The 23,444-nt window shown below is 39.2% G+C and overlaps 1 protein-coding gene across 1 annotated transcript in view; it reads right to left on the reverse strand.

Moving 5' to 3' along the window:
- Positions 1–3,106: 3,106 nt before the first annotated feature.
- Positions 3,107–23,444, reverse strand: part of gabrd (gamma-aminobutyric acid type A receptor subunit delta) — a 99,789-nt gene continuing 79,451 nt past the window's right edge. Inside the window, exons 5-9 of the mRNA XM_062054509.1 lie at positions 22,382–22,464; positions 17,776–17,913; positions 17,339–17,494; positions 6,365–6,576; positions 3,107–3,921 (exon numbers count right to left, since the gene is read on the reverse strand). Coding sequence (XP_061910493.1) covers positions 3,595–3,921; positions 6,365–6,576; positions 17,339–17,494; positions 17,776–17,913; positions 22,382–22,464 — 916 coding nt within the window. The 3' untranslated portion in view covers positions 3,107–3,594. The remainder of the gene's footprint in view (positions 3,922–6,364; positions 6,577–17,338; positions 17,495–17,775; positions 17,914–22,381; positions 22,465–23,444) is intronic.

Consider the following 23,444-nt stretch of genomic DNA (forward strand, 5'->3'; position numbering starts at 1 on the left):
TCGGACGCTAGTTCGGGGACAGGTGCTAGCTCGGACGCTAGTTCGGGGACAGGTGCTAGCTCGGACGCTAGCTCGGGGTCAGGTGCTAGCTCGGACGCTAGCTCGGGGTCAGGTGCTAGCTCGGACGCTAGCTCGGGGTCAGGTGCTAGCTCGGACGCTAGCTCGGGGTCAGGTGATAGCTCGGACGCTAGCTCGGGGTCAGGTGCTAGCTCGGACGCTAGCTCGGGGTCAGGTGCTAGCTCGGACGCTAGCTCGGGGACAGGGGCTAGCTCGGTGACTGGTGGCTGCGGCTGAGAAAAGCAGAAGACAGGGGGTATTTGTCTGGCAGGTGGTAGCCTGTCTGGGTGCAGCTGTGCTACCACATCAGCACAGCCACCAGTGCTAAAATGGAAGAGACTAGTACTACCCCCCCCCCCCCCTCCGAACGCGGATGCCAGACGCTTCCAGCTGACTGAAGGACAGTCACTAAGGGTGGGAGGTGGGTGGCTAGGCGGCGGGTAAATTCTTCTATCCCTACAGCACTGCTAAACAGTCCAAGATTTTGCTGAGGTGGGCTAGAAAAATTGTCCAGGGTGGATTGAAAAGAAAAAGACATAATGAGAGGGGCAAAAAGAAAGTAGAAAGAAAAAAAAAAAAAAATGTCACTGGGGCGGAGCTAGTTACTAGGGGCAGGGCTAAATTCACTGGGGGCGGGGCTAAGGAAGTGTGCCGTCAGGTCCCTAATCAATTGGCCGGAGTATACTGTTACGGTTACTAAGGGGAGGTGACGGCGACAGACACTAGATGGCAGTAAGGTTCACTAATTTATTATATATATATATATATATATATATATATATATATATATATATATATATATATATATATATATATATATATATATATATATATATATATATATATAATAATATCAACAATACAACTAAACTATAGAAAGAAGTGTGTGACCAAAATACAAGAGTGTGAAGTAATACAATGTGTGTAATTTAACTGAAGTGTGTTACCAGAGTGTTGACGAGAGCAAACGGGCAGTCCATGGGGCAGGCAGGTGATCCGGGCGAGAGAGAAGCATCAGAAGAAAGTCCAAGCGGGAGGTCGAGAATCCAAAAGGCAGTCCGGGGGGCAAGGGCAACAACGAGGGATCACAGGGGAACACGGGAAGCGCTGCGGGAAGACAACAAGAACATCAGAACAATGGAAACATGGAAGTCACAGGGAAGGAGCGAGTTTGCGGGATGGAAGCCAGATACAGGACGCTTACAAGGGTAAAGAAGACTATACTCCGGCGCCGCCTGGCAGGTTCTGCGAGCTTATGAAGGCAGGTCCTTCATTAAGTTTGCAGCTGGCGGCTGCCGCGGGGCGGACACGCGCACGGCGCGCTCCTGGATGTGCGCGCCCGTGGGCCTGTCCCGAGGTGCGCTCACTGGAGCGCACAGACGGATGAGAGGCGTTGGCAGGAGCCTGAGCCGTAACAAAAAGGACGCAAAATTAAATACCAGCTACTTACCTTATTTTCCTCTTCTTTTCTTGCTTTTCTTTCTCCGTCCGTTTTACGGTGACCACAGATGATGCGCTAGCTGTCCAAAGTCGGGACCCAGGGTAGACCACTCATCTGTGCATCAGTTGGGGACGTCTCTGCGCTGCTGACCTGTGTCCACTCAAGATGATCCCCTGCTGGCCCCACTATGGACTGCACTCTCACACTATTATGTTAGATCCACTATGGACTGGACTCTCACACTATTATGTTAGATCCACTATGGACTGCACTCTCACACTATTATGTTAGATCCACTATGGACTGCACTCTCACACTATTATGTTAGATCCACTATGGACTGGACTCTCACATTAGTATGTTAGATCCACTATGGACTGGACTCTCACACTATTATGTTAGATCCACTATGGACTGCACTCTCACACTATTATGTTAGATCCACTATGGACTGAACTCTCACACTATTATGTTAGATCCACTATGGACTGCACTCTCACACTATTATGTTAGATCCACTATGGACTGCACTCTCACACTATTATGTTAGATCCACTATGGACTGGACTCTCACATTAGTATGTTAGATCCACTATGGACTGGACTCTCACACTATTATGTTAGATCCACCATGGACTGGACTCCTCTCACACTATTATGTTAGATCCACTATGGACTGAACTCTCACACAATTATGTTAGATCCACTATGGACTGGACTCTCACACTGTTATGCTAGATCCACTAAGGACTGAACTCTCACACTATTATGTTAGATCCACTATGGACTGGACTCTCACACTATTATGTTAGATCCACTATGGACTGGACTCTCACACTATTATGTTAGATCCACTATGGACTGGACTCTCACACTATTATGTTAGATCCACTATGGACTGGACTCTCCCATTATTATGTTAGATCCACTATGGACTGGACTCTCACACTATTATGTTAGATCCACCATGGACTGGACTCTCACACTATTATGTTAGATCCACTATGGACTGGACTCTCACACTATTATGTTAGATCCACTATGGACTGGACTCACACTATTATGTTAGATCCACTATGGACTGGACTCTCCCATTATTATGTTAGATCCACTATGGACTGGACTCTCACACAATTATGTTAGATCCACTATGGACTGGACTCTCACACTATTATGTTAGATCCACCATGGACTGGACTCTCACACAATTATGCTAGATCCACTATGGACTGAACTCTCACACTATTATGTTAGATCCACTATGGACTGAACTCTCACACTATTATGTTAGATCCACTATGGACTGAACTCTCACACAATTATGTTAGATCCACTATGGACTGGACTCTCACACTGTTATGCTAGATCCACTATGGACTGGACTCTCACATTATTATGTTAGATCCACTATGGACTGGACTCTCGCAATATTACGTTGTGGCTTGTGCAGCCCTTTGAGACACTCGTGATTTAGGGCTATATAAGTAAACATTGATTGATTGATTGATTGATTGATTGATTGATTGATTGATTGATTGATTGAACTGTAGTATCCTAGGGTGGCTTTTTTTCAAGCATTTTTGATCATGCACACTCTCTTAGACCAGCGGTGTAAGAAGTCCTTTATTGGTGAGGGACCAGGCTGAAGTGGAAGAAGGAGATAAGAGACCGTAGATAGCGTCCAAAACGAAAAATGATTTGAAAGAAGAAGAAAAAAAATAAACAGGTGGTAGAGAAAAACGGGCGAGAAAGGGCACGATGGCGACGAGGTGAGAGAGTTATCAGCCATGCAGAAAAGGAGGAACACTTCATCTTGTCGCGCTCGCTGGGGTGGTGTTTGGATTGCAACACACTCCCGGCTGCAAGCAAACAATAGTGCGTGCAGGGTACGCCGCACAGGGGGTGTGCGCACTATGAGGAAGCTGTTAAACTATCTCTCACTCATCACCTTTTTATACACTAGGTCTCTTTTCGACGGTCTCACTACTCTCATTTAGGATCTCACTCTTATACGGACAGGCTGGAATACGGCTCGGCTCCAGCGGTCGCATATTTGGACACTGTACAGTCCTTCCTCTTTGGGCGGCGGTCATCTTTTACATGGTGTACGCCACCCAGTAGATCACGTTGACCACGGCGAAGGTGAACGGGAAGACGGCCCTGGCGTAGATGTCGATGGTGTCGGCGTCGATGGGCTTGCAGACGCAGTTGGAGCAGCACTTCTTCTTCTTCTCCTCCTCGCCGTCTCTCATCTGCCTGGACCTTCTCCTGGACTCGGACTCCTCCGAGACGCCCTCGCCCGGGATCTCGCTGCCGGAGCGCTGGGCTCGGCTGTGGCGGTTGGAAATGACCACGCCCTGGTTCATGCCGGTGACGGACAGGGAGAACAGGACCATGGCCTGCTTGCCGTTCTTCACGATGGACTGGTAGGACACAAAAGGAAACACACTCTCACTAACGAGGACAACATGGACTCAATCCTGGTTTGTATTACTATTGCAGTGGAATAATTACAACTGTGGCTCATCGGACAGGATATAAGACGACCCCGAATGTAAGATGACCCCTCTTTGTCAGGGGCAATTTTTGTAAAACATTTTTTTAAGTGGTAGTATTTTAAACATACGGGGAAATTATTGTATTTATTTTTTAAATTTTTTTTAGACATGTATCTCGTGCGCACGAGAAACTTTTTCTAAAGTTATAAAAAATATATATATATATATTTTCTTGCGCACGAGAAACTTTCTTGTGCGCACGAGATACATGTCTAAAAAATAAAAATAATAAATAATAATACAATTTTTTTATTTTTTTGTATAACTTTATAAAAAGTTTCTCTTGCGCACAAGATACATGTCTAAAAAATAATAATAATAAATAATAATATATATATATATATATTTTTTTTATAACTTTATAAAAAGTTTCTCGTGCGCACGAGATACATGTCTAAAAAAAAATTTAAAAATAAAAAAATTACCAAAAAATAAAAATCCCCCATGTCCCTTTAGGGGCTCCGTATAAACATGTTAAAATACAAAGCAAAATAAATATAAAAACAGGAAATAATCTTAATAACATTACGGTTAAGTACAGAAACAGATACTTTACAATACATAATGATTAGGTTTTTTCATATCGTAAAGAATGGAAGAAGTGAAAGTTATTTACTCCCACCCATTATTTATAACGCAAATAACTAGCTTTATTATCATTATTATTTTATATAGTGAGTAATTCAGGTCCCAGGGACCCCATCAAGTCATAAAATTGGGGTCCCACAGTACATTTTTGGGGTCCCACTTTTTTGTAAGCGTTTTGAAAACAAATGATAAATGTATGCATTATCCTGTTATATCTCACATTCTATATTGTGTTTTGGAAAAAGGTTGTCATAAACGTTACTTGATTCATTAAAAAAAATACAAAAAAAATAATTTTTTATGCATATTTAAATGTATTCAGTTATAAACATTCATTCACTTTCTTCTTTCCTTCATAGATCTAAACATTACTGTTGCCGGTATTTTTATTGTAATATTCTCAGAATGTGTTTGTTCTATTTTTGGCCAAAGTAAGACAAAGAAAACAATCTGAAGTTGTCTTTATTTTGTAGTTTTAATGTCATGATTTTAATAGTACGGCCCACATGTGCAGTAAAGAGTGCAAATGTGTGGAACTCAGTACTTGTGGAGGTTAAACTGGTCACAACTTACAAGGCTTCCACAAAAAAATGTAAAATGTGGCTTATTAACGCCTACAGCTGCCAGCACTAAAAGACGAGCCTGTTTTGATGCTAAGATAAATGTTATGTTGTGACGTTGTATTTAATTTTTTATCATATTGTATATGTATTGTGTGCTTTTATTATTTTTCTCTCTCTTTCTTTTCTTTTTCTTTCAAATTGTAATTTTATTGCCTTTTTTACATCATGGCCAGGGGACTACAGATTAAAACTAGCCTTCTGGCTAATTGTGTCTTTTTTTAAACCACGTGTAGTCATGTGTTTTATGAAATTGCATTGTCCCCTTTGAAATAAACTCATCTAATCTAATCTTAATTTTCTGCTAACGTGCTCACAACCTTTTTGTAGCAGGTGTCTCCATGTCACTGGTGTATGCGAGTGTCGGGAAGAAAAACATTAGGATGCAAAAACATTAAAGATGCACAAAATGTCAGTAAAACATTTGAAAAAGTTCCTCGACTACCAAATTGCATTTGTATCCAAATATCGGAGTATTTTCCGAAGCAAATTTTATTCATGCTAGCAAACAATAACCGTTGATTAATAATGGGTAATCACAGGAAAAGGGTGTGATTAATCGGTTAAATCGATTAAAATCGATTATAAAAATAGTTGGCGATTAATTTAGTAATCGATTCGTTGGATCTATGCTATGCGCATGCGCAGAGGCAATTTTTTTTTTTTTTATAAACCTTTATTTATAAACTGCAACATGTTGCAGCTGAGAAACAATAATCAAAATAATTATGGTGCCAGTATGCTGTTTTTTTCCCAATAAAATACTGGAAAGGATAGAAATGTAGTTTGTCTCTTTTATCCGATTATTAATCGATTAATCGAAGTATTAATCGACAGATTAATCGATTATCAAATTAATCGTTAGTTGCAGCCCTAATCTGATTTAAAAAATGTATCACTTGACAGCCCTAGATGATATATTACTGCGTATAAGGAAATTATTTAGTTTGTGTCATAATTGCCCCGTCCTGTTGAAGGTCAGTGGTGCAGATATATTTGTCAGCACCATGGTTTAAAAAGCCAGTGGAGGTTTATCCTTGCAAGACAAGCTCATTACTCACTACTGCGGCTGAAGCACCCGTTCTGCACGAGTTCCTCACCTCGGAGCCAAGCTTGTTGGCCTTCACCTTGGCCTTCTCTTTGAGTCTGTAGTCGGCGTTGTAATGAGCGAAGGCGTACTCGATTAGCGCGGCGAACACAAACACGTAGCAGATCCAGAAGTAGACGTCCAGCGCCTTGATGGCCGATGCGCGAGGCAAGGAGGAGCGGGCGCTCACCATCAGGGTGGTCATGGTGAGGACCGTGGTGATGCCTGTTGAACAACATCTCATTTTAGTACAATGGATTTTTGATGATTAAGTTAAAGTACCAATGATTGTCACACACACACACTAGGTGTGGTGAAATGTTTCCTCTGCATTTGACCCATCCCCTTGTTCACCCCCTGGGAGGTGAGGGGAGCAGTGAGCAGCAGCGGTGGCCACGCCCAGGAATAATTTTGGTGATTTAACCCCCAATTCCAACCCTTGATGCTGAATGCCAAGCAGGGAGGTAATGGGTCCCATTTTTATAGTCTTTGGTATGACTCACTCAACACCTGCTTTGAGCAATATTTTGCTCTGCTAAAAACCCCAAAAAATCTTCATTGTTGTACAAAACCCAAAACCAGTGAAGTGGGCACGTTGGGTAAATGGTAAATAAAAACAAAATACAATGATTTGCAAATCCTTTTCAACCTATATTCAATTGAATAGACTGCAAAGAAAATATACTTAACGTTCGAACTGGAAAACGTTGTTATTTTTCGCAAATATTAGCTCATTTGGACATGTATGCCTGCAACGTGTTTCAAAAAAGCTGGCACAAGTGGCAAAAAAGACTGAGAAAGTTGAGGAATGCTCATCAAACACTTATTCGGAACATCCCACAGGTGAACAGGCTAATTGGGAACAGGTGGGTGCCATGATTGGGTGTAAAAGCAGCTTCCGTGAAATGCTCACTCATTCACAAACAAGGATGGGGCAAGGGTCACCACTTTGTCAACAAATGGGTGGAGCAAATTGTCGAACAGTTTAAGAAGAACATTTCTCAACCAGAATTTAGGGATTTCACCATCTACGGTCCGAAATATCATCAAAAGGCTCAGAGAATCTGGAGAAATCACTGCACGTAAGCAGCAAGGCCGAAAACCAACATTGAATGCCTGTGACCAGGGCCGGCCCGTGGCATAGGCCGTATAGGCAAATGCTAAGGGCGCCGTCCATCAGGAGGCGCCACGCCAGTGCCACAAATGTTGGAGAAAAAAAAAAAGAAAAAAAAAAAGCTGGTACTATTATTTCTAAATAAAAAAAATAATCCCACGCTAATCAAAATGCAAAGTAAAACCTATTTAATAGAAATATTATTTGTTACAACATTACGCCCCAAGCCCCTCCCCCCGCACGGTGCGCCCCCTCCCTTCCCGTATCATGACTCTTTTTGGACGTCACCACATCAAAAAATCAACACAAGATGTCAAAACGGCCAAAACTGTCAGGTGCCCAGGGAAGAAAAAATAGAAAAGAAGAGGAGGAGAAACGGGAAAAAGACAGAGGTAGGAGGTAGGTAACGTTAGCCTACATGAAATTATTTGTCTGTTACAGAATGTGATAGTAACATGGCTTTTTAGCATTAAGCTAATGTTACATGATTCTGCAATTGCTAATCAATACATAGCTAGTTCTGTTTTAACGTCGGGTTAATATTGTGGAGGGGGCTAAATTGTTATGGAAAATAATAATGTAACGTTAGGTAATTACAGTACTCCCACCTTACATTCCTCAGGGACATTTGTATTAGATCTTTTAAGCAGGTGTTTTTTGTTGACATTGTTATTGCCTTCTGGTTAGCTAATGTTTGCCCTGCAGGTAATAGTCACTTTTCCACCCCTTTATATATTAGGTATAGTTGTAAGCCTAGTTGTTAAAGTGCACATCATTAATGTTAATTAAGCAATATCACATGAGAGGGAATGCTGTTTTTTAATTTGAGCACTGCTGTGATTCGGTTAAAGATAATCATAACATAACATTCTCATATAATATGTTAATTTGCTTTCTTTAAGTAAAAAAAAAGGTCAAAGACAAAGCTATTCAGTTTCTTGTGAGTATATACACTTCACTGCCGATGCGCCACCTAAAATCTTGCCTAGGGCGCCAGATTGGTTAGGGCCAGGCCTGCCTGTGACCTTCGATGCATCAAAAAGCGACATCGGTGTGTAAAGGATATCACCACATGGGCTCAGGAACACTTCAGAAAACCACTGTCAGTAACTACAGTTTGTCGCTACATCTGTAAGTGCAAGTTAAAACTCTCCTATGCAAAGCCAAAGCCATTTATCAACAACACCCAGATGGACTGATGCAAAGTGGAGGATTATTTGCAAAAAAAAAAATAAAATGTTTCTCAGTTCGAACATTAAATATATTGTCTTTGCAGTCTATTCAATTGAATATAAGTTGAAAATGATTTGCAAATCATTGTATTCTGTTTCTTCACTGGTTTTGGGTTTTGTTACTTCAACACAGAAAACATTAGCTCTGCTGCAATGAGTGAAATTCACTTTGCATGTTACTCACTGATATTCTGACTTCACCCCTGGCAGTCTCAACTTTTTTTTACAAAAAGTCATAATTTATCCGTTGTGTGTGGCTGTAGTTCCATGCATACTGTATCGTCATAGCAACATGTCCACTAATAGTATAGGACAAGGTGGACTACACACAGTCTTCTGCAGCCACTATATAGTAGCACTCAATCAGACATGCACATTGACAGGGAGGGTGACTTCTGACAACTCGTGATGTGCGGCTCGATACTGAAATATCGATACCGTCAATACCAGATCTTACCTGTAATATCGGTTGTCAAATCAAACATATCATTAACAGGAACACAATGTCAAGTAACTAAATCAATGAGAACTACTTTTTCTTCCGCCTGGATTAGTACGCAATGCGCCAGCACACAGCGGCACATTTGGCTGTGCTCAGTCACCCGGTGTTTTATTTGTTTATTTAGTAAAAAAAATAATGGCAATTAAAATTAGTCATTCAGTGTTATAAACTAGCGAGTGTTTGCATCCATTTATAGTAGGCTATACCGATTGAGACGACATACTGTGCAGAGTGAATATAAATAAATGACACATTTACTGCAGAATAATGCCATTATTTGTTTCACCCTGTGATTTTACGTCGTTTGAAGATGATTCCCCAAGAGCAGAAACACTTCAAATACACGACCATATTTTCCGGACTATAAAGCGCACTTAAATTCCTTTATTTTCTCCTCAAAACTCGACACTGCGCCTAATGTAAGGAATAAGTTTGATTGAGCTTACTCACCTCACCTCGAAGCAATTGTATTTGGTACATGGTGTCATGATAAGTGTGACCAGTAGATGGCAGTCAAACATAAGAGATAAGTGTAGGCTGCACTATGATGGCAATATGTCTCAAGTAAACAACACCACCATTTTAAATGCTCCATTGAAAATAGAGAACATTACACACGGCGCTCAAAAATCTATCAAAATGTTTTAGTACGACTTCGGTAAGCTGTGAAGCCGCACCGCTTGAAGGATTGTCGGCGCATTAAACATACGGGCATTATTATGGTGTGTGTATAACAGGGGTCACCAACCTTTTTGAAAGCAAGAGCTACTTCTTGGGTACTGATTAATGCGAAGGGCTACCAGTTTGATACACACTTAAATAAATTGCCAGAAATAACCAATTTGCTCAATTTACCTTTAACTCTATGTTATTATTAATAATTAATTATATTTACACTTAATTGAATGGTTTAAAAGAGGAGAAAACACGAAAAAAAATGACAATTAAATTTTGAAACCGTTTATCTTCAATTTCGACTCTTTAAAATTCAAAATTCAACCGAAAAAAAGAAGAGAAAAACTAGCTAATTCGAATCTTTTTGAAAAAATAAAAAAAATAATTTATGGAACATCATTAGTAATTTTTCCTGATTAAGATTAATTTTAGGATTTTGATGACATGTTTTAAATAGGTTAAAATCCAATCTACACTTTGTTAGAATATATAACAAATTGGACCAAGCTATATTTCAAACAAAGACAAATCATTATTTCTTCTAGATTTTACAAAACAAAAATTTTAAAATAAATTCAAAAGACTTTGAAATAAGATTTAAATGTGATTCTACAGATTTTCTAGATTTGCCAGAATAATTTTTTTTGAATTTTAATCATAATAAGTTTGAAGAAATATTTCACAAATATTCTTCGTCAAAAAAACAGAAGCTAAAATGAAGAATTAAATTAAAATTTATTGATTATTCTTTACAATAAAAAGCATAAATTTACTTGAACATTGATTTAAATTATCAGGAAAGAAGAGGAAGGAATTTAAAAGGTAAAAAGGTATATGTGTTTAAAAATCCTAAAATCATTTTTAAGGTTGTATTTTTTCTCTAAAATTGTCTTTCTAAAAGTTATAAGAAGCAAAGTAAAAAAATTAATGAATTTATTTAAACAAGTGAAGACCGAGTCTTTAAAATATTTTCTTGGATTTTCAAATTCTATTTGAGTTTTGTCTCTCTTAGAATTAAAAATGTCGAGCAAAGCGAGACCAGCTTGCTAGTAAATAAAACATTTTTATAAAATAGAGGCAACTCACTGGTAAGTGCTGCTATTTGAGCTATTTTTAGAACAGGCCAGCGGGCTACTCATCTGGTCCTTACGGGCTACCTGGTGCCCGCGGGCACCGCGTTGGTGACCCCTGGTGTATAAGGTAAGACATATCATCTGGCGTTTTGTTTCGCAATATTATGCAAAAGCAACTTTTCTTACCTTCTGGTACCTGCTGATCTGTATTTGGGATCTGTATAAGTCCTAAAAAATGGCGCGCATCCGCCTTTGTAGTCCGTGTCGACACCGTAGTCGATAAGCTTCTTCTTGTTCTCTATCTTGTTTTTATGTGACATTCATCCTCCGCTGTTGCTATTTCTAATATAAAGTAGTGTAAAGTTCTTACTTATATCTGTCAGTAAACTCGCCATGAAAGCGATAAAACATACCGGTATAGTGAGTTTACATTATTCATCCAAGGAACTTTAGTTATTAGAGTTCCGGTCGGACGTTTTTTCACGGGACACATTTCCGGCCTTGTTGTTGTTTCCGGATGAGGAGATGCTGCTCCGTTATTGATTGAAGTAAAACAGTTATGCCTGGTTCACACCAACGGCGCTTGCCGCGCTTTAAAGCGGCGAGCAAAGCGCCCTCATTTTTGTCAATTTTTCCACGAACATTACTCTCTGAAGTAATGTTATGCTTTGATACGCTCTGATACGCTCTGAGACGAATTAGTTTCCGCTTTGTAACCGTTCCTCCCGCTTTGATCCCGCTTTGATATGCTTTAAATCACGCTTTGATACGTTTTATTATGCTTTATTGAACTTTATTACGCTTTGATGCGATCCTGACGCTTTAAATCAGGCTCTGACACGATTATCAAGCTCTGTTGTGCATTGTTACAACAAAATTTCCCTTTTTTTTTCGTTATATTATGTTTTGTATCTTCATTTCTTTTATTTTTGTCATCTTAATAAATATCTATCTTTAATTTCTTATGGTAGTTGAAAATAATAAAAGGCAATTATCCACACATTTTTTATATTAATTTATTTTTTCAATTTCTCTTTTTTTTCCGTTATATTATGTTTTATATCTTCGCTTCTTTTATTTTTGTCATCTTAATAAATATCTATCTTTCATTTCTTATGCTAGTTGAAAATAATAAAAGGCAATTATCCACACATTTTTTATATTCATTTATTTTTTCAATTTCTCTTTTTTTTCGTTATATTATGTTTTATATCTTCATTTCTTTTATTTTTGTCATCTTAATAAATATCTATCTTTAATTTCTTATGGTAGTTGAAAATAATAAAAGGCAATTATCCACACATTTTTTATATTAATTTATTTTTTAAATTTCTCTTTTTTTTCCGTTATATTATGTTTTATATCTTCGCTTCTTTTATTTTTGTCATCTTAATAAATATCTATCTTTCATTTCTTATGCTAGTTGAAAATAATAAAAGGCAATTATCCACACATTTTTTATATTCATTTATTTTTTCAATTTCTCTTTTTTTTCCGTTATATTATGTTTTATATCTTCGCTTCTTTTATTTTTGTCATCTTAATAAATATCTATCTTTCATTTCTTATGCTAGTTGAAAATAATAAAAGGCATTTATTTTATAAAACGTAACATATGCTCTTTATTATTAACATTTTCATACAGAAAAATTATAGACAGTAATGTCAAACTGCAACATCAAAAAGCAAACTATAACAGAAGTACAGAAACATTGATCATCGTATAAAAAAGGCAATGATGCAAAAGAGAATGGATTTGTAATCCTGTGTTGGTTTTACAGAAAAGTTTCAATGTCACTAGTCAATATCACAGTCACTTCCTATTTGTAGGGGTCCGCGCTTTGAACCAAGATCTGTTAAGCTTTCCTACGCTTTAGTCAAGTTTTGCTGAGCTTTGTCACGCTTTTTCACGCTTTCATACGCTCTCGGGGCTTTATTCCATTCTTGACAGAGCGCAGAATTTTTTTAAACCGTTTAAAAAATGTTGGCGAACTTGCCGCATGTCCCGCTTCACTACAAGCTTTCCCACGATCCATTAGGACCCTCACGCTTTAATCAGGCTTTGTTACGCTTTAACGCCGCTTTGCATGCCACTTTAAAGTGCCGTCAAAGCGCCATTGGTGTGAACCTAGCATTAGCTCCATCTTTTGACACTTCTTCCACTCCCGCTACAACAAAGATGACGGGGAGAAGACGCTGCCGAAGGTGAGCCACGTAAATAAGACCGCCCACAAAACGGCGCATCCGGAAGCGACTGTCAGAAAGCGGCTTGAAGATGATCTGTAAAACATCATCTATGCAACATTTTGACCAAAGAACCACCATTACATGTTATGTAGACCTCAAGGAAGTGTTATACATTTAGAAAAAAATAATAATAATATGACTCTTTTAATGTGCCCTATAATCCGGTGCGCCTTATATATGAAAAAAGATAAAAAATAGATGATTCATCAGCCTTATATGGTCCGGAAAATACAGTACTTTTGAATTTTACCAGACACATTAGGTAAATTGGCACAAAGTAGAGATGTCCGATAATATCGGACTGCCGATATTATCGGCCGATGAATTCTTTAAAATTTAATATCGGAAATTATCGGTATCAGTTTCAAAAAGTACGATTTATGACTTTTTAAAACGCCGCTGTACGGAGTGGTACACGGACGTAGGGAGGAGTACAGAGCGCCAATAAACCTTGAAGGCACTGCCTTTGCGTGCCGGCCCAATCACATAATATCTACGGCTTTTCACACACACAAGTGAATGCAAGGCATACTTGGTCAACAGCCATACAGGTCACACTGAGGGTTGCCGTATAAACAACTTTAACACTGTTACAAATATGCGCCATATTGTGAACCCACACCAAACAAGAACGACAAACACATTTCGGGAGAACATCCGCACCGTAACACAACATAAACACAACAGAGCAAATACCCAGAACCCCTTGCAGCACTAACTCTTCCGGGACGCTACAATGTACACCCCCCGCAAACCCCCCCACCTCAACCCCGCCCACCTCAACCTCGTCATGCTCTCTCAGGGAGAGCATGTCCCAAATTCCAAGCTGCTGTTTTGAGGCATGTTAAAAAAAAATAATGCACTTTGTGACTTCAATAATAAATATGGCAGTGCCATGTTGGCATTTTTTTCCATAACTTGAGTTGATTTATTTTGGAAAACATTGTTACATTGTTTAATGCATCCAGCGGGACATCACAACAAAATTAGGCATAATAATGTGTTAATTCCACGACTGTATATATCGGTATCGGTTGATATCGGAATCTGTAATTAAGAGTTGGACAATATCGGAATATCGGATATCGGCAAAAAAGCCATTATCGGACATCTCTAGCACAAAGTATCGGTGTTGGATCGGTATCGCCTATACCAGCCTGATTTTTACTCTGTATCAGTTCGGGAAGAAAACCAGTGGTATCGAACATCACTACTGCCATAGTACCTCTAATTAGAGTACAACCTGAGAACTGTAAATGACCAGTAATAATGCAACACAACTATAAGCCTAACTTACCTTAATCAAGTGGAAGGAAACCATGCCGCCACATATTCCTTAATTCCCTGCAGAGCTCACGGCTAATGGACGCAATCATTGCCTTTTTACTGTATTGACCGAGAAACAGGACAGGATTTAACCCCGAAATAAACGAAGGAAAAATACTTCGGAGCCTGATCTACTAAGATCCAAATAACAAGTAAATGCAAACTATAAAAATGTCTTTACTATGGGTGATCTACCAAGACTGCTGTACAATTGGTTACAAGCGCAAATTAAGTTTCTGCATGGATACCAGCCGTCACCATGGAGACACTCATTTCCCTCCACATTTATGGCGTCATATGGTCCAACCTGTGGCGATTCGTTATGTTGTTGACACGGCGCACTCCATTATGATATGCACCGCCTTCTAGATGAAATAACCTATTTTTTAGCACGCTAAAGTGAGCTCCGGGAGGCAGTAAAGTGCTGTGACTGTGCGCCTGGAATGATCCAAGCACAAGAAAATGCATATTGCAATGCACCTAAACAAATTGAATTCATTTTAATCAGCCCCTTCATTCATCCAGCAGCTATTTAATTATAAAATGATATTGCTAAATAGACGATATGTCTGTTTTTATTCATGACAGTCCAAATATGCCATGTTTTGTGTCTGGAAATGTATACATCCAAGTCAACAGGTGGTGTGGAACAGTTCCTCGACTAGCAAGTCAGAGCTTTTCTTCTTGTCACTCATATACACAAGTCAATTTGGAGAGATGCAGCCGCAACACATTTGTAGACAGCTAAAAAAAAAAATGTTTTAACTTAAACAAGTTAGAAATGTCGACAGGGTTGTCTTATATTCGGGTCAATATTTATGGGCCCAAAAAATGTTGAATACAGGAAACAAAAGCAAAAGGGGATTATTGATTAAAAATAATAATCTGCTTTGAACTACTATAATGAAAAGATTGGGGAAAAAATGGTTTTGATTGCATGCCAATTTTTTAACTAATGATAGATAGGATTAATAACAATGTTGTTGTTGTCAAGGTAAAATCACTTACTGTACTTTAAACAATAGTAGTGGACTAGCCAGGACCACTCATGCCTCAATTCAATAAACCAATTCTCCTAGAGTCGCCGGGTGTGTGTAGTCAACAAAAGCTAATACGAGAAGCACCTGGTCAAAAAAAAACATTGGTTTAACTGCTGTGGCTGTAGGCAACCTCCTGATGTACTTTTTTTTTTTTTTATAAAAAGAGCATTTGACTATAGAGAAAGTTAGCTAATCTATTATGCTGGACTCTTTTGTCACCTCTAAAATCCTATGCATTTGTTACAATTAACTTAATTTACGTAAATAGTTAAATTAAAGGCCTACTGAAATGATTTTTTCTTATTTATACGGGGATAGCAGATCCATTCTATGTGTCATACTTGATCATTTTGCGATATTGCCATATTTTTGCTGATAGGATTTAGTAGAGAACATCGACGATAAAGTTCGCAACTTTTGGTCGCTGATAAAAAAAAGCCTTGCCTGTACCGGAAGTAGCGTGACGTCGCAGGTTGAAGGGCTCCACACATTTCCCCATTGTTTACACCAGCAGCGAGAGCGATTCGGACCGAGAAAGCGACGATTACCCCATTAATTTGAGCCAGGATGAAAGATTTGTGGATGAGGAACCTGAGAGTGAAGGACTAGAGGGCAGTGCAGGACGTATCTTTTTTCGCTCTGACCGTAACTTAGGTGCAAGGGCTCATTGGATTCCACACTCTCTCCTTTTTCTATTGTGGATCACGGATTTGTATTTTAAACCAGCTCAGATACTGTATCCTCTTGAAAATGAGAGTCGAGAATGCAAAATGGACATTCACAGTGACTTTTATCTCCACAACAATACATTGGCGAAGCACTTTAGCTACGGAGCTAACGTGATAGCATCTTGCTTCACTGCATATAGAAACAGACAAAATAAGCCCCTGACTGGAAGGATACACAGAAGATCAACAATACTACCAAACTCTGGACCTGTAACCACATGGTTAATGCTTTCCAGCCTGGCGAAGCCTAGCAATGCTGTTGCTAATGACGCCATTGAAGCTAACTTAGCTAGGGGACCTCGACAGAGCTATGCTAAAAACATTAGCTCTCCACCTACGCCAGCTCTCATCTGCTCATCAACACCCGTGCTCACCTGCGTTCCAGCGATCGACGGCGCGACGAAGGACTTCACCCAATCATCTATGCGGTCGGCGACCCGGAAACGGAGGTAGTCAAGGTGAGGACAGCGGCGTTGTAGCTTTCGACGACACCCCGGCCGCCATCAGAGTCGGCAAGAAACATATATTTCCCTAAAGTTACGTACGTGACATGCACATAGCGCCACGCACGTACGGGCAAGCGATCAAATGTTTGGAAGCCAAAGCTGTACTCACGGTAGCGCGTCTGCTATCCAACTCAAAGTCCTCCTGGTTGTGTTGCTGCAGCCAGCCGCTAATACACCGATCCCATCTACAGCTTTCTTCTTTGCAGTCTCCATTGTTAATTGAACAAATTGCAAAAGATTCACCAACACAGATGTCCAGAATACTGTGGAATTTTGCGATGACAACAGAGCTGTTTGTATTGGGATACAATGGTGTCCCAATACTTCCGCTTCAACCATTGACGTCACGCCCAAACGTCATCATATCGAGACGTTTTCAGCCGGAAGTTTCCCGGGAAATTTAAAATTGCACTTTATAAGTTAACCCGGCCGTATTGGCATGTGTTGCAATGTTAAGATGTCATCATTGATGTATAAACTATCAGACTGCGTGGTCGGTAGTAGTGGCTTTCAGTAGGCCTTTAAGCCCAATAAAGATACCAACCTAAGGTCACACGAGCGGGGACTGCTGTTTGGCTGATCCAAAAGGACACCCAGGACATGGCCACCAGTAATATGGACGGCATGTATGACTGGATGATGTAAACTCCTCGGTTACGTCTCAGCTGGAAGCGAAGGCTCAGCCTCGGAAATCTTCCCGCTGAGAAGAAAAGGACAAACAGCGGTTAATTATTTAATTTTCTTGAAGTGTGTAATTTAAAAAATGTACAAGTGTACAATGCCTAGTCTGTAGTCAAAGCTTTCAACTATAAGACATGTAAAGTGGTGTTGCAGAGTGCATGATCGCTATTGCAACAAGTCGGTCCTCCAATTCACTCCTTTTGTGCATAGAATATAACCACTGAGGATCAAAGACTAAGCTTCTTCAAAAAGAGAACACAATGCATGAAAAATGGCGTCAACCTAATAATGGATGCCCACCAGATTTAAAGTTCATTATCTCTGTCACAAAGCGATAGTCTGTGATGGTGAACTGTGACAGCTCCAGTTTTTCCAGACCGTGGATGTGCCTCTGACTTTCCGACCAGTGGTACACAATGTCCTCAGAGGAGTAACCGTCTAGAACACATCAAAAAATAAACATTTTGTTAGGCAAACATATTGTTTTAAATACAAGCATGTTCAACAGTCATACTACGCTATGCAAGGGCTACCAGGTCACACAGAGACATTAAATAATTTATAACAGACCACATTTTCTCCTACTTAACTATCGCCAGTCCCACCAGACACACCAATAAGCTTGTTCATAATATATCTTATAAAACTCCTGATAGGAAGTCGCTATTTGCTATATTTGTTACATCTTTGTTACATGTGACAATGCACATTAATAAACATATAAAATGTAAAGGTGCCAAATCGCAGCCAAGAGCTAGGTTCCATCTAGTTAGGTTGATATCCTAAGATCAGGAACAAAGTGACCATAGGAGTTCAAGTGCATAAGGCAGATGGAGACGTACTAAATTGTTGCATATAATAATTGTGCTGAAGGAAGAAAATACACATCTCCTTTGGCCTAGTACAGGGGTCGGCAACCCAAAATGTTGAAAGAGCCATGTTGGACCAAAAATACAAAAACAAATCTGTCTGGAGCCGCAAAAAATTAAAAGCCATATTACATGTGTCATGAGATATGAATTTAATTAAGAGGACTTAAAGGAAACTAAATGACCTCAAATATACCTACAAATGAGGCATAATGATGCAATATGTACATATAGCTAGCCTAAATAGCATGTTAGCATCGATTAGCTTGCAGTCATGCAGTGACCAAATATGTCTGATTAGCACTTCACACAAGTCAAAAACATCAACAAAACTCACCTTTGTGCCTTCATGCACAACGTTAAAAGTGTGGTGGACAAAATGAGACAGAAAAAGTGGCATAAAACACGTCCTAGAAAATCGGAGAAAGTTATACATGTAAACAAACTATACGGTGAGTTCAAGGACCGCCAAAATAAGTAGGACAAAACGGCGCTCGGCAAATACTCGAATCAGTGAAGCATGTTTAATATAAACAGTGTGATTTATAACAATTAGGGAGGTTTGTGTCATGTTTGTCCTCCTGCAGAAACCATACTAAAACAAAAAAATAGATTTTCTTTTCCCCCTCATCTTTTTCCATTCTTCATACATTTTTGAAAAATCTCCAGAGAGCCACTAGGACGGCGCTAAAGAGCCGCATGCGGCTCTAGAGCCGCGGGTTGCCGACCCCCGGCCTAGTAAGTTAAAGTGCAGGTATTATTGCACATCGTCCTATTACATGAGTAGTTCGCAATAACGGATGTATTTACGCATGGAAAATTGGACCAAAAAAAGCTAACATTAGTTAATCTACAAACCCCGTTTCCATATGAGTTGGGAAATTGTGTTAGATGTAAATATAAACGGAATACAATGATTTGCAAATCCTTTTCAACCCATATTCAATTGAATGCATTACTAAGACAACATATTTGATGTTCAAACTCATAAACTTTTTTTTTTTTTTTGCAAATAATAATGAACTTAGAATTTCATGGCTGCAACACGTGCCAAAGTAGTTGGGAAAGGGCATGTTCACCACTGTGTTACATGGCCTTTCCTTTTAACAACACTCAGTAAACGTTTGGGAACTGAGGAGACACATTTTTGAAGCTTCTCAGGTGGAATTATTTCCCATTCTTGCTTGATGTACAGCTTAAGTTGTTCAACAGTCCGGGGGTCTCCCTTGTGGTATTTTAGGCTTCATAATGTGCCACACATTTTCAATGGGAGACAGGTCTGGACTACAGGCAGGCCAGTCTAGTACCCGCACTCTTTTACTATGAAGCCATGTTGATGTAACACGTGGCTTGGCATTGTCTTGCTAAAATAAGCAGGGGCGTCCATGGTAACGTTGCTTGGATGGCAACATATGTTGCTCCAAAACCTGTATGTACCTTTCAGCATTAATGGCGCCTTCACAGATGTGTAAGTTACCCATGTCTTGGGCACTAATACACCCCCATACCATCACAGATGCTGGCTTTTCAACTTTGCGCCTAGAACAATCTGGATGGTTCTTTTCCTCTTTGGTCCGGAGGACACGACGTCCACAGTTTCCAACAACAATTTGAAATGTGGACTCGTCAGACCACAGAAAACTTTTCCACTTTGTATCAGTCCATCTTAGATGAGCTCAGGCCCAGCGAAGCCGACGGCGTTTCTGGGTGTTGTTGATAAACGGTTTTCGCCTTGCATAGGAGAGTTTTAACTTGCCCTTACAGATGTAGCGACCAACTGTAGTTACTAACAGTGGGTTTCTGAAGTGTTCCTGAGCCCGTGTGGTGATATCCTTTACACACTGATGTCGCTTGTTGATGCAGTACAGCCTGAGGGATGGAAGGTCACGGGCTTAGCTGCTTATGTGCAGTGATTTCTCCAGATTCTCTGAACCCTTTGATGATGTTACGGACCGTAGATGGTGAAATCCCTAAATTCCTTGCAATAGCTGGTTGAGAAAGGTTTTTCTTAAACTGTTCAACAATTTGCTCACGCATTTGTTGACAAAGTGGTGACCCTCGCCCCATCCTTGTTTGTGAATGACTGAGCATTTCATGGAATCTACTTTTATACCCAATCATGGCACCCACCTGTTCCCAATTTGCCTGTTCACCTGTGGGATGTTCCAAATAAGTGTTTGATGAGCATTCCTCAACTTTATCAGTATTTATTGCCACTTTTCCCAACTTCTTTGTCACGTGTTGCTGGCATCAAATTCTAAAGTTAATGATTATTTGCAAAAAAAAAAAAATTTTATGAGTTTGAACATCAAATATGTTGTCTTTGTAGCATATTCAACTGAATATGGGTAGAAAATGATTTGCAAATCATTGTATTCCGTTTATATTTACATCTAACACAATTTCCCAACTCATATGGAAACGGGGTTTGTACGTATGAAATATTGCACAAAATATGAATACATAACTTTTAGAATGAAAATAGAAATCCACAGGAATCTATTGGAACTAATGTCAAGTATGTCTAGCTTTCTTATATATCCATGCTCTTGTCCTTGAATGTGATGTATCACCTATAACCCATCAGATACTAAAGCCAAAAAAAAAGCTTACTGCTAGCAAAAATGAGCAAAAAACAAAAGTCTATGGAGAACTTTTTTTGCAAAGGGAAAAGGCCAGGGGCTCCCACTACTTCAACGTTATGGTGAGTTTTTTCATGTATTCATTTTTCATGCACTTATTTGCTATATTTATCTGCCTGGTCCGTAAAAATAATGCCTACATTAAACCGGTCCCTGGTGCAAAAAAGGTTGGGGACCTCTGCTCTATGCTATACATGTTAATGCAGAAGATATCATTTAAAGCAGTGGTCCCCAACCACCGGGCCGCGCAAGAAATATTTAAAAATTAAAAATTAAAAAATAAAAAGATGTTTTTTTTTTTAATTAAATCAACATAAAAAACACAATATGTACATTATATAGCAATACAGATTAATACAGTCTGCAGGGATACAGTCCGTAAGCACACATGATTGTATTTATTTATGAGAAAAAAAACAAAAAAACAAAAAACAATGCTGTATATATAATAATATAATATAGGAAAATAAAGCACCATACTTTAATCAAGTGATTATTTGGTGCACCACTAGATGGAGCCTGTGCACCACACGTACTGTACTGTAATCACTGCCTTAGACAAGTGGTCAAAATGACTTATAGACAGACCTATAGACAAATAGTTGTTAACCTCTGACATTTTGTTTCATAGTTTTTTTGTTGCTCAAATTGTACACATGTGCTTGTCAGTCCCCTAAAGATGTGTACTAAATCTTGCGGTGATCCTGCAAAACACTCTAAAGCTAAAGAGGGTGTTTTGTAGAGCACAATAAGCTACGTGACAAACTTCAAGCAAATCCAATATATGGGGTCAAACAGTACACGGCCTGATCTGCTAAGATCTAACTACCGTATTTTTCTGAGTATAAGTCGCACCTGCCGAAAATGCATAATAAAGAAGGAAAAAAACATATATAAATCGCACTATGAAAAAAACTGCGACTTATAGTCAGAAAAATACGGTAAATGTTTTTGTTCTTTCCATTTTGACAGAAAAAAATGCATGGACTTCATGCATTTTCATATATTTTAAGCTCGGTTGCATTATTGTTGCTGTGAAAAAACAATTGCACAGTTTTCCATTCCATTTACAGTAAAATGCTGTAAAAAAAAAAAAAAAAATTAATTAAAAAAAAGTTTGACGCCTGAGCTGCTAGTTTTTTTTATAGTAAAATATGTTCTTTTTTTTTTTTTTAAGTGAACATGAAAAAAGATACAATATGCGAATGTATACATTTACACTGTTATTATTCACCGTTACAAGCAGCCGCCCTTTGAGGGCAGCCATAACTGCAATGTGGCCCTCCATGAAAAGGAGTTTGACACGCCTGCTTTACAGTATTTTGCATCTTGGTCAACTTTAAAAAGGCAGATTAAGAAAGAAAGACAATTAATAAGAAGTGAAAGTGAGCGTACAGCTTTCCAGGTCGAACATGCACTCCTGTTCGTCCATGGGATACTTGGTCAGATCCATGTCACAGGCCACTGTTGACGTAATTCTGCGAAGGAAACAACAACAAAATAGTTCAATATAATTTTTGGAACTAAATTAAACTCATATATGATCACCAACTATTCACCGTAACTCTGCCTGTGAGTTACAGAGTAGGACGGCTTCTTTGTTTAGCAACAATGCAACAAGACTGTTAAGTTGTAGGCCATAAAACGAAAACAAAGGCACTAATAATAAAAACTGTTGTACTTCAGTATTGGATAAAAATGTCAATTTGTGGCCCAAATGTCGATGACCACAATACACATTTTTAGCAGGCGCTGCGGTGTTGTGATGTGATCATTCCAGACACAAGAAAATGCATATTGCAATAAGTTTTTTAGTACAGGAGATACTGTCGTGGTCAATTTGTTTGGAGGAGAAAAGGTGAGGCCTTTAATCCCAGGAACACCAGACCTACCGTCAAGCATGGTGGTGTTAGTATTATGCTCTGCGCCTGTTTTGCTGCCAATGGAACTGGTGCTTTACAGAGAGTAAATGGGACAATGAAAAAGGAGGATTACCTCCAAGTTCTTCAGGACAACCTAAAATCATCAGCCCGGAGGTTGGGTCTTGGGCGCAGTTGGGTGTTCCGACAGGACAATGACCCCAAACACACGTCAAAAGTGGTAAAGGAATGACTGAATCAGGCTAGAATTAAGGTTTTAGAATGGCCTTCCCAAAGTCCTGACTTAAACGTGTGGACAATGCTGAAGAAAAAAGTCCATGTCAGAAAACCAACACATTTAGCTGAACTGCACCTAATTTTGTCAAGAGGAGTGGTCAAAAATTCAAGCAGAAGCTTGTGGATGGCTACCAAAAGCGCCTTATTGCAGTGAAACTTGCCAAGGGACATGTAAGCAAATATTAACATTGCTGTATGTATACTTTTGACCCAGCACATTTGCTCACATTTTCAGTAGACCCTTAATAAATTCATAAAAGAACCAAACTTCATGAATGTTTTTTGTGACCAACAAGTATGTG

Source organism: Entelurus aequoreus, linkage group LG07 (assembly GCF_033978785.1).
Source record: "Entelurus aequoreus isolate RoL-2023_Sb linkage group LG07, RoL_Eaeq_v1.1, whole genome shotgun sequence".
Classification (NCBI taxonomy): domain Eukaryota; kingdom Metazoa; phylum Chordata; class Actinopteri; order Syngnathiformes; family Syngnathidae; genus Entelurus; species Entelurus aequoreus.